Here is a 12,695-nt window from a genome sequence, read left to right as displayed (position 1 = left end):
GAGCGGAGTATCTTAATATTCTTTACGGATGTTCTTTAAACATTTATCTTTTATCATGTATAGATCTGTAATTACACATTCGAACTCTATGTAAGCATTACACAAAATACATGAACATTTTGTAAAAAAGATTACGCAATAATTACTGCAGAGCTACTCTCACTTGTCCGATACTTTTAAACATTCACACTTTAAATACTGAAAGTCAAAAACATTCTAACATTTTATCTATAGTTATATTAATAATATCTGTGACTTGGAAAAAGTATTTTTAATTCAGAATAAAATATACCTCTCTGTCACTAATGCAATGAATAAATATATGATCAACAATCATTTTGCACAAGATATAGTTAGCATCATGATATTCCTCCTGTTTTATTTGACTGTGCAACTCCATTAAGCAACTCCAATCTGATAGAGTCATTCTGATCTTTAGTTGTTTTACTGGCATTTTATAATAAACTCCATATGTAAGATACAGAGCCCCTATACGTTCCTTTAAACTGGATGCATTTACCAGAAATTGCTTTATTATGCAAAGGGCATCTTCACAAAATGTTGTTAAAGCTGCTTCCGAAGGATGATAACTGTAAATTTGAAAACTTTTAAAAATTTTTACAAAATTGAAATCTGATTGTAAACTGATTTTTTGATACATACTTTACAGAGAAGCTTTTAAAAAAAAACCATTAATATTTTGAAGTAAAATTTTAATAAAAGAACAAAATACGTACGCAAAAATCAAACCAAACTGCATTTCTTTCCAGATCTCACAGAAGTTTTGAAAGTGAGTATTATAAGACAATTCGAAGCGCGTTATTAGCGTCTGGCAATCAGTACGAAAAGCTTCCATTAAGCACTTTTCTATTAAGAGATAAATATTAAATATTAAATATAATTATTATTTACAAAAATATTTTCAATTTATAAAAAGATTTTCCTTATTGCTTTACATAAATTATACGTATCAATATACAAGATAGTAGTTCACTTAAATTAAAATCTTGAATATTTATTTTTTATTTTATTTATATGTGTATATATATATATATATGTATATATACGAAAAAATGTTTCAGATGAAAATGAAATAAGGAGGAACGTATTTTGGTTATGTTATTTTTTTCTAGGCAAAGGTGTCAAAAAAATATGAAGGTGACCTCCTTTTAAAATGAAATTGTATAATAAGGAGACGCGGCGTCTCTTATCAAGTATATTTTTGAAATTTAGTATGTACATTAATAAAATTTTTTTATTTTATCACAAAAAAGATACTATCATGTCATGAAAGAGACACTACAGCGTATCCTTCACAGGAAGGAAAACATTTATGTAACAAAAAATTGTTTCGTTCAAATAAATTGATATTATGAAAAAATGTATTATAATATAAATGAGAAGAAAATAGATTTTTAAATTAAAATCAGAGATCATATTCATAAGTGCACTTGATGCATAAACATATAAATGTATTGCACGCAGTTTTCTGCCCGATTTATATCATTCAGATATGTCGTCGTCATCGTCGTCGTTGTCGTCTTTCTCTTTATAAAATTTCAAAAAAATCTTGTTCTCTCTCTCCTTGGACAAGATTAGCTTTCCTGCCACTAGATACAACTTTAACTTCATAATACTTAATTTAATAATTAATTATCTATAGATATTAATTATATATAGATCTATATAGATCGTTTGAAAAGTTTTGAGCCTTAACATGAAGATGGCATTACTCGTCAAAATTTTGTGTATTACAATCCATACATCTTTTAAAAAAATAATTGTGAAAATTGTAGCTAATTGGACGCTCAATTGTTTGATAATCAATGGCTGCGTTCAGCAGAGAAAACTAATCTAAATTAGCGTTTAGTGATTCTTTAATATGATTGATTCCTACATTTAGATCCAACGAAGAACTAAAGAATCAATTATATTAAAGAATCACCAAAGTAGCTACAATTTTCACAGTTATTTTTTAAAAGATGTACGGATTGTACAATAGTACCATAAAATTTTAATGAATAAAATGTACAAATGGAAAAAATCGAATATCGGCGATCGCTATGACAAAAATTTACGAATTGCAGTTCGAATTGATTGAATTACTCACTGTATTCACCAGATCTGGCCCCAACTTTTTTCTATTTCCTAGGCTCAAAATTTGATTTGGATGACAAAGATTTTCATCAAACAAAAACATTTGACATCGATTAGCACAAACAACAACTGAATGTTCAAAATGGCTACAATTTTCACAGATATTTTTCAAAACATGTACGATTGTAATATCAGAATGGGTTTTGACAAGTAATGCCATTTCATGTTGAGGCTCAAACCTTTTCAGATGACTCATGTATGTCTACCAACATATTAATCAATCTATTTATCTTATATTATATATTATAAGAGAGGGGGAGTTTCGCTTGAATTGGATTGAAAAAAAAAAATTTTTTTTACATTTTCTTAAAGTTTCACATTTTAAGAATACTCAGTTCAAATATTATGGCGATATTTGCAAAATTGATAAGTTACAAGATCTTAAAACGTGCAGGCTAGTAGAAAATAATTCCCGACTGTTTTGACCTGCCTAATAGGTACAAATAAATATAGATAAGTCCCCTTCCTGAACAGAAAAGAGGGGCTTTCCATTAAATGCGAATATGCGTAGTAGCCGCTCATCTTATTTTTATTTTTTTAACTAGGTATATAGTAGATATATATTATAAATGCCCGATTGTAAGAAAACCGAACGATTTTCTCGAGATATAGGACTCATCGATGTTTTTTCAAAGTCAGTGAGCTATCATATATTAATGAGTGACTATATATCTGTATTATCAATAAAACTAGCGTTTTTAACGTTTTGTTCCTGTCGAATTTCTTTAATAATTTCACAGAATAAAAATTCCTTTTCCACAAAATTATGAAATATTTATTACTTAGGACACTATTAATAAACATTGCATAATGACTCGAAGAAAAACATAGATAGTAATGTGGCCTTCCATAAAAATAAAAAATTAGTTTTGTTTAGAAAACAGTATTTAGTCACAAAATTAAACATTAAAAAGTAAACATTTTAGAATGTGTCCAAATAGAGTAACTGCTGTGTCTGTTCCTATTAGTGTGCTTTTGTATTTCGATAAATCATAAAGAAAACTAACACAAATAAATAAGAAAAAAAATTTTTTTGTTAAGTTAAATTATTAATGCATACTATACCGAAGATAATATTTTATTTTTTGAGTATTAAAGTATTTTAAATATTTTCGAAAGATACCAGGAATTTATGTGAATCCAGTAATACATACCGTAAGATTTTAAGCCCCTATTAATGAGTATGGGAGCTGAGAATATTGTATTATGAGTACTTTGAAAAAATTTTAAATATAATTGAAATAATATGATTTATATAATATTAACATAAACAATTAGCTTAAATTTATTACCTGTTTTAATAACTATATATTGTTAAAATGTGATTAATATATGTTATTAATATATATTAAAATGAGTCAAATGTGGATAGGCGCATTAATAGAACCATCGCTACTTAGAGAACTCACTAATAGAGATAGACAAAAACATGTTTTTCTATTTTTGTCAAAAGCATTGTAAAATATTAACATTTTTTAAATTAAAAAAATATTATAAGAAAAAGAAGTAATAATTGAAAAATCGATATTGACTAGAAGCAGATGAAATTAAAGCTTTAATATTTAATAATTAATTCAGTAATAAGCAAATGGTTAAAAGGTACATTAATAGGAACAGTTACCCTAAATGTATGTATATTCACATAACGTCTGAATAAAATACTTAGTACTAAAAAAATGCTTAGTATTAGTACTAAAAATCTCAGTACTAAAAATAGTCCATAATATAAATTATAATATAAACATAATTTTGTTATGTTCTAATGTTAATTTATGTAAGTGTGAATGAGATACTTCTGTAAATCAAGTCCCCTTCTTGGCTCGTACATGTTGAAGTGTAAATAAATTCTATTCTATTCATAATTTAAAATATATACAGTCAAATAAAATGTTAAGTAGCAAATAACACACTTAAAAATACATATATTCGCGTGATAATACGCTCAAGTTTAAGAAAAAGGAAATAGGTATAATTAAATGCTAAAATGTAATGTCTCAAAAACGTTTCAAAATACTTAAAGTAAAAATGCGTTATAATAAGTACTGGTTATTGAATAACGGTATATTAGCATCATGGTGTAAGCTACAGCGAGCTACTGAACAAATAATTCCATAAGTAATCATTAGGATTTGCTAAATAATAGCCGAGATATTAAGGGAGGCCACAATATATATTGGCCATAATACTTCCTTCTCTTCTGTTTTTACTGAGATGAAGAAAGAAAATTTTCTTTCATAAGACACAATATAATTATTTAATTCACAACCATTTTATTAAAACAAAATTTTTATTTCATCAAAATAGTTCGAATGGTTTTCAAAATTTTTGGGAAAAGTAAATTTTTTCAACTTTGATGTCATGTATCTTTAAAACTAAGCCATTTCGATCATATTAAGTTTTTGTATCAAAATAAGCTTCAAATGAGGAATATTTTGATTTGATGGAATTTTGTTGACTTCGATACCAATTTGACGCCGATTCGATCAAGTTATTTCTCAATAGATCACTAGTATATAATGATCTCGAAAAAGGCTTATTCTATCGAAAATAGGTAATTATACAGTTTAAGAGTTTCTACCCTCAAAAATCAATAAAATTAGACTCATTCGACGCGTTTTTGTATGAAACGAAAGACACTGGCACAAAAAAGTGTCACTTTGTCTCGAGATATTAAACATTACGCTGATTCTATAATAAGTCCGGTAATCGGTAGTCCTAAGTCTTATCAGTGAAGTTAATCAATAACTTATACGATTAAAGCTGATTGGCCAACTTCACCAATTAAGACTAAACTTCCGACTCATTGTAGAATCAGCATTAAAGTTGACACTACTATTGAAGTTAAGAAATCTGTCACAGAGGCAAAATGAAGTCTATAATTGTATTGTTCCACATGGGTTTCAACTTCCACACGAAGCGATTCTCACCTCCCCGCCTCTGCAAAAGGGTGCACGACTTCTATAATTATAGTTGTTGAAGTTAGAAAATCATGGACCTAGTTTCCACCGAGGATTTAATCCGAATCAGAATCTAAGAACCAACCAACTACAGTCGAGCATTTCCCAACAAGAGAATACTCGACTGTAGTTGGTTGGTTCTTATATTCTGATCTGGATTAAACTCTCGGTGAAAACTAGGCCATGTAGACAGAGTGGAATGCATAGACTAGTGCTTGTTGATTTGGGAACGGCTACAAACAAAATTGCCCCAAACAAAAAAAATAACATATCCTACTCACTTGATACCTAACTGCCTAGAAGTTGCAGTCTAAACAGTAAAAAGACTGCTCTAAAAAGACTGTTTTCACATCTCACTGTCTTCATGGGATAGAAATATTCCAAGCGGACACTGTCTATGTTGCAACTTCTAGGCAGTTAGATCCCAAGTGAATAGAATTTTTTTTTTTGGAGTAGCGTAGTCATGTATCTCTGAAACGATAATTATTATTAAATACCATGTATCTTTGAAACGGTAATTATTTAGAATATCCCTCCCTCTCCTAAAATTTTAATAAAAATATACTCATTCGATGCGTATTCATTCAAAACGAAAAAATCTGGCAGAAAAGCGATTCACCTTGTGAATCGAATTATTAAAATTCGAGACTTTAGAGGTTACGTATTACACCTGTCATGTCAATTCGATTATAGCACTATGTATACGTTCTGCTTTAATATTACACAAATTCTCTGCTTTACAAACACAAATTTACTTCTTTAAAAACACAAATTTACTGCTAATTTACTTCAAAAACAAAAATTCACTGTTTCATGAATACAAATTCACTACTAATGCAAAGAATTTGTGTGCTGTACAAAGTCGAGATGATAGATCTTAATCTCTAAAATTTCGAACTTTTATGTTTAATAACTCGATTCACGAGACTGACCGCCACGTTTTTCTGTTAGATTCTTTCGTTAAATTCTTAAATTTCCCCTATTTGGATTTCCAATCTAATCCTCAGAGTCATAATACCATAGATTTTTTCGTTTTGAGCAGTTTTGGATAAATACGCGTCGAATGAGTATATTTTTATTAAGATTTTATGGGGATATTCTCTAAATAATTATCAAATTTTATTCAAAATTTATAAATCTTTTCGGTCATTTTCATCTCTAATTACTTCTAATCATGATTTATATCTATTTGATATTTTTAAATAGTGAATAAAATAGTTATAATAATCGTATAATTATCATATATCATATATTATATTTTATATTACAATTTAATTTGACACTACTTACGTTGCGAATTATGATACTGCATAATCTTATACGCTCTGAGTAAATGTAGAGAATACTATAGAATACTACGCTCACCGGCTCACCTTATATTATGACAAAAATATGTATATACTCGAACGATGTGTTTTTATGTAAAAATAATATTGTAAGTCTGTGGCGTTACTTGAAATCCCTAAACATTTTTGAACTTAAAATGGCTGCATTCAACATAGAAAACTAATCAGGGGTTCCGCACAATAAAGGGAACAGAGAATAAGAATTCCATCTATCAGAATTCCAATCTATCATGTATTATGGAATATACAGTTTCTGATAGGTTAAAATTGTGTAATGGCTTCTGCACATTGGACGCGAAAATGCTTGCCGCGTGGCAAAATGTGATGAAGTAGCCAATAAGTTTATAGCTTCTAATATATTCATTGGTTTCCGCGTCTCATTTTACCGCGCGGTAAATGTTACGCGTCCAGTGTGCAGGAGCCAACCAGAGCGCCTTCAAGTCGACAAGTGACTAATCTGCTTGCCAAGCAAATATGATTGGTTATTACTTATAAATCCAACCAATCACATTCAGTCGCTTGGCAGACTAGTTTTATCCGGCTTGAACGCGCCTATTATTTCTATCGCTATCGCTATTCCTTCGCATTGTGTCTGGGACTTTAGTCCGGATCTTAAAGGCTTGTGTCCACAATGCTAGAAATCGGTCTGAGATTTTGATCTGAGATAAAGTTACTAGATTTTCGGATCGTGGACGAAGGCCTAGTTTCCACCGAATGTTTAAACCGGATCAGAATGTAAGAATCAATCAACTACAGTCGATCATTCTCCTGTCGTTCGACTATACAGGGAAATACAACTGTAGTTGATTGAATTGTTGTCTCCAAGAGACGATAATAAATCGTACGTCATATGCCAAAGCTTGTGCGTTACTTACGTCTAGAACTAAAATCTCTAAGTAAATGTTACAACAATTCTTGTGTTCAGACTCTAAATTTCCGCGTTATGGGACATTAGCATGAGGCAGTACGCACAAACCAAATGCGTGAAAAAGTTCGCACTCAGTACACTAGTGTGGTCTGCCGAATTCGCTAGTGATTCTTTAATATGATTGGTTTTTATCTTTTGGATATAATCAATGCGATGTTGCAAACGCTTTGAAGCGTTTTGTAATTGGTCAGTTTGTAAAATTCTTTCTTCTAATTGATGCATCAAATACTTAAAAGCATTTGTAACGAGACTTTGACCACAGCCTTAGTCGTTAAATCTAAGTGTAGGAACCAATTGTATTAAAGAATTATTAAATGCTAAGAAGCTTCGCACACTATACACAATGAAAGGAACAGGGAATAGAGAACAAGGGATTCTATATCTTGAAATGAGATAAAAATTATAAAAGTGAATGAATTTACTAAAATACTGATTATTTCATTGGTCAATACCTAGTAAATTTGCTACTTTTGTAATTTTCATCTTGTTTGAAGATACAGAATCGACTCCCTGAGAATAAGAATTTTAATCTATCAGCCTGATAGATTATCAGAATCAGATACTTGACAGACACTAGCGCCGTTTATTGAGAATTCCTGTGGCAGTGCGACAATGAACTAAGATAAAGAGATCCAAGATCCAGATCTCTTTGCCTTGCACACATTTGTCATTCGATCAAACGCACAAATGAAATAGCACCCACACTCGTCTAAAGAGTTCCGATGGAAAGTGAAAATTTTAACCATTGAAGTTAATGAAGAAATTTTTCACTTTTCATTTTTCATCCTAGGAAAAAAGATTCATGCTTGATTTTGAAGATAGAGCTCAATTTTTTGCTAAAGCGGAAAGTCACTGAAACTCAAATGAACTGAACTAGGGTATGGTCGATGCTACAAAAAGTTTGAAGTGTTTTTTTAATTGGTTAGTTTGTAAAATTCTTTCTTCTAATTGGTCCATCAAATGCTTCAAAACATTTGTAGCGAGGCTTTGACTAATCAACTAGTCATAGTGCAACTTAGGGGAACCGCACAAGAAAAGGAACAGAGAACAGAGAACAGAGAGTAAGAATTTCAACCTATCAGAAATCATGTGGAATACACAGTTTCTGATAGGTTGAAATTCTTATTCTTGTGCGGAGCCCTTAAGTTGCACTATGACTAATTGATTGGTCAAAGCCTTGCTACAAGTGCTTTGATGGACCAATTAAAAGAAAAAATTTTACAAATTGACCAATTAAAAAAACACTTCAAATCTTTTATAGCATCGCGTTGATTCTAGTTCAATTCATTTGAATTCCAGTGATTTTCCGCTTTAGGGAAAAGTTGAATTCTATCTTCAGGGTATCAATCATAAAACTTTTTTCCTAGGAGAAAAGTGAAAAGTGAAAAATTTCTCCATTAACTTCAATGGTTAAAATTTTTTCACTTTTCATTTTCCATCCTAGGGATAAAGTTTCATGATTGATACTCAGGACGCACGTATTGATACGCCATTAAATTAAGTGTTCTGTTATTGGTCGGATTTCCGGGCCAATAGACGAAAGGCGCAAGCGACTGTCCGTTGTCGCGCCGCCACAGGAACGCTCAATAAACGGCGCTAGTGTCTGTCAAGTGTCATAGCCGTTCCCGTCGGTCGACAGTGTTGCGAGACTCGAATCCGGTGATTTAATTAGGAATAACGTACTTCTTTTTTTTAGTAAAATTGTGAAACTTTAAGCAATAATGACCGACAAGAAAGGTAACTATATGCTGTAATCACGCATTACCACTTAGTTGCGTGTAATGTACACTGAGAGAAAGAGAGAAATATACACGCACCCACACGGGCGTACGACAGACGCGCGTTCATACACAAGTACACGACGCATATGACACACACGCACGCGCATATACATATACATATACACACGTATATGCTCGTTGAGATAAGCCGTACCTCACCACTTGTCACTTGGCTCGACGACTAGTCGTTGCCTAAAGCGACGTCGTCGATGCGACTCCTGGTGCGAACGGCCTATAACGAGTCGTGGCGTCGCTTGCCCTTCGTGCATTGGGCTTCGGCCACCGGGCAAGGACCGCTCGAATATCTGGCCCGGGTTGACAGGACAAATCAATACCGCGCATCGCACTGAGAATACAAAATGGCCTCCGGAGTTGTTCATTCTCTTTCTTACGAGAGAGAGAGGGAGAAAGAGATAAAATGAAAAAAGAATGAGAAACAAATTTCTTATATTTATATTACGAATTATTTTCCTCGAATCTATTCAGATTATATTTTCAGATTATATTAAATCTTTCGATTTTTATCATTGTATTTTTTAATCAATATTTCTGAATCTTCAAATTCTAATTTTTGTGTTTTCAAATTTCTGACATCTTTGCGTTATTGATCCCTCTCGTATTCATGAAATTTTTCGATTTTATACACTTATATCTTTCTCGATTTACTTTGGTTCACAAAGGAAGATAAACTTACCGGATTTTGATCTGCGATGGAACCTTCTTTATGCATGTTTTCTTGTAAATTTTGATGTAGTGAATTATTTACAAACGTTTATTTCAAACTGATTTAATGAGAACATATTGAAAGTTAAGTCGCATTGAAAGTAGCACAATTTCATCAAAATCTGGTCTTTACATTATAATTTTCAACATTTTCCATCAGTTTAGTTTGAAATTAACGTTTGCAAATGATTCAGCATATTAAGAAATACGAAAAAACATACGTAAGAAAGGTCCCATTTCTCTAAAAAAAATTTGATTATTTTACTCAATATTTTGAATAATCAATATAATAGATCGATATTGATCAAAGCGATAGAATCTTTCTCTTAAGTGTATTTTTTATTTTCTTTAATGTGCTGAAGCAAACGTTAAGTTTAAGCTAAACTATTACCAAAACATAAATTGCAAAGATCAGATTTTGACAAAATTGTGCTAAGTAGTTTCAATGCAATTTTCAATATATTCCTGTTAGATCAGTTTGAAATAAACATTTGCAAATTCAGCACATTAAGAAATACAAGAAAATATATATAAAAATTTAATCATTTAAAAATTTAATCATTTAAGTCAAAATCCAATAATTTTATCCATTCTCCTTTGTAAATCTGCGTACCTGAATTTCCTTTTTTCATAGATAACTGATTCCTTTTCACAATGAAATTCTTGGAATCCCAGTTATTTAATTCTCAAATTTTGAAATATTTCTTTTATATAATAGCTTCTACATTTTTTATTCCTAAATTCTTGCGCTCTTTGCACTTGAATTATAATTTTTTTTTGTTTTTTGTAAGATATTTTAATTTCTGTTAATATAAAATACTGCATATTAAAATGAGATGTATCATGAATTCTGAGAACCATGAATTATTAAATTGATAGGTCTTAATTTTTCTTTCTTGTTTAGTTAATATATATTTTTGATCTGATTTAATGAACATACAATACAAATTATATATGTATATATTAGTACGTTAGATTATATTAATAACGAGGTCATTGTCAAACTTCAATTTTTTTGCAAATAACATATATAAAGAATCAGAATACGAATTTTCAATTGAATTATTCAACAAAGATTCCAAGGATATAGATTAATTCTTTTATTCGCGGTTTGTATCAAATTAATTGTGAAACTCCGGAAGTCATCCCTTTGTATTACTCACAATCAGTGATATTCTTACAGATGTAGGAGCTTGTTACAAAAAGTGAGAATGCGCAAACGCCGTGTATGAAGTGTATGATTTAAAGGATCCCTAGAGCTTAAGAATCAGAATTTACCAAATAGTTCCGTTGTCGCTAACAATCGAACAGACACTGGAATCGAGGTGTTCACTTGAGCGTCTGTTTTTGTTTGCTCAAGCCGTTCCAGACGTTCCGGATACGTTTTTATTCTTTTCGCACGATGGAACGCAATCTGAAACACTCCTGGAATAGCTTCGGCAAAGATACTTTCTCATGTTAGCGCCGTAAGAACGGTATACCTCGACGATGCAACATTTTATTACCGAGTCTGGTCCCCAAAGCAGGTGCTGCGCTCCTATATAAAGCGCAGTATCGTAAGGATATATGTAAAAGTTTAGCCTGTAAGTGGAGAGCTGACATGCGCTCCTTACCATAATGATGATTATTGGTAATGTGAAGATAACACATTATATACTGCTGCGAGTCTGCTACCGTTTATACCTATGGCGATGTAGCAGCTGAGCGGAGGGATAGTGCCTACAGTTTGGCTGTCAATATGTTTGCAGCGGACCATTACAAAGACGATTTGATCCCAGTCAGTAGGTGGAGCTCCGGAGATCGGCGCAGCCTAAGCCACGTATCTAACCTCACCTTACTCTATATATTACCTTAACTCACTACGTGTTTATATACCAACATATATTACGTATACACACACATAAATATATATATATATTATATATAAATATGTATATCTGTTATGTTGAGGCTAATGTAAAGACATTGATTGCTCTAGTTATTATTGTTTCTCGTGCACTCTTTTGCCTTATAACAGGACATCTTCGTAAATAACATATCGCTCCAAATATCTCTGTAGAGAAGCTATTTATTTTTGCATCAAAATAACATTTTTCAAAATAATGGATAGTATTTTGTAAAATAGCTATTGTATTCTATCCTGAAAAGATTTGATCTGATATTTTCAAACTCTTGCTGTCGAATCTGATTTCATCCTTCTTTTACGATATCTTTAAAAGCAATCCCTTGCTTTCCGTCAGCCTCAATGTACATAAAAATATAGAATGCACCAGGCGTCTTCCGATTTAGAACAGAAAATGCCCCAAATCGCGGATTTACGTGACTTCCAATGCGGCCATGTTTACGTTTTGAAGTCTCCTCATAAGATTCGCGTATTTTTCAAATCAGATCGGGGTTATCCATGATCGGAGCCAACGACTGATATATTCGTAAGTGTTTCTTCCAATTTTCTACTCCGAGAAACGTAGTGAAAAGCGGACAAAGTGCCATTTTACACGCTCTAAGAATTTAACGAGAACGAGCGCGCGCACGAGATTCAAATCTATTTCCACTCTCATGGCCGTGGACGTCACGTGACGCGTTCGCGCTGTTCGGCCGGGCGCTTTCAGAAATCGGAGACGCGGGTCGCTATATATCCAAATCAATATGGCCGTAAGATATTGATATGGGTGTATCAATATTTCATATACTGGAATTTCGTGATACTGGCTGACTGCTTTATTCTTTTACTCTTACTTTTCCTTTTTTTCTTTGTTATTCTACGCCCGATATGCGCGTGCGCGCACATTCGCTCTTCTTTTCC

General features: G+C 31.9%; 1 protein-coding gene across 1 annotated transcript in view; it reads right to left on the bottom strand.

Moving 5' to 3' along the window:
- The window catches only part of LOC105625662 (snRNA-activating protein complex subunit 1), a 13,078-nt gene extending 6,652 nt beyond the window's left edge, over positions 1-6,426 (bottom strand). Inside the window, exons 1-3 of the mRNA XM_012206984.1 lie at positions 6,405-6,426; positions 738-867; positions 293-590 (exon numbers count right to left, since the gene is read on the bottom strand). Of these exons, the coding sequence (XP_012062374.1) occupies positions 293-590; positions 738-867; positions 6,405-6,426 (450 nt within the window). The remainder of the gene's footprint in view (positions 1-292; positions 591-737; positions 868-6,404) is intronic.
- Positions 6,427-12,695: the final 6,269 nt, after the last annotated feature.

This window comes from Atta cephalotes (assembly GCF_000143395.1).
Source record: "Atta cephalotes unplaced genomic scaffold scaffold00003, whole genome shotgun sequence".
In the NCBI taxonomy this organism is placed as follows: Eukaryota; Metazoa; Arthropoda; class Insecta; order Hymenoptera; family Formicidae; genus Atta; species Atta cephalotes.
This window is presented reverse-complemented; position numbering and strand designations above follow the sequence as displayed.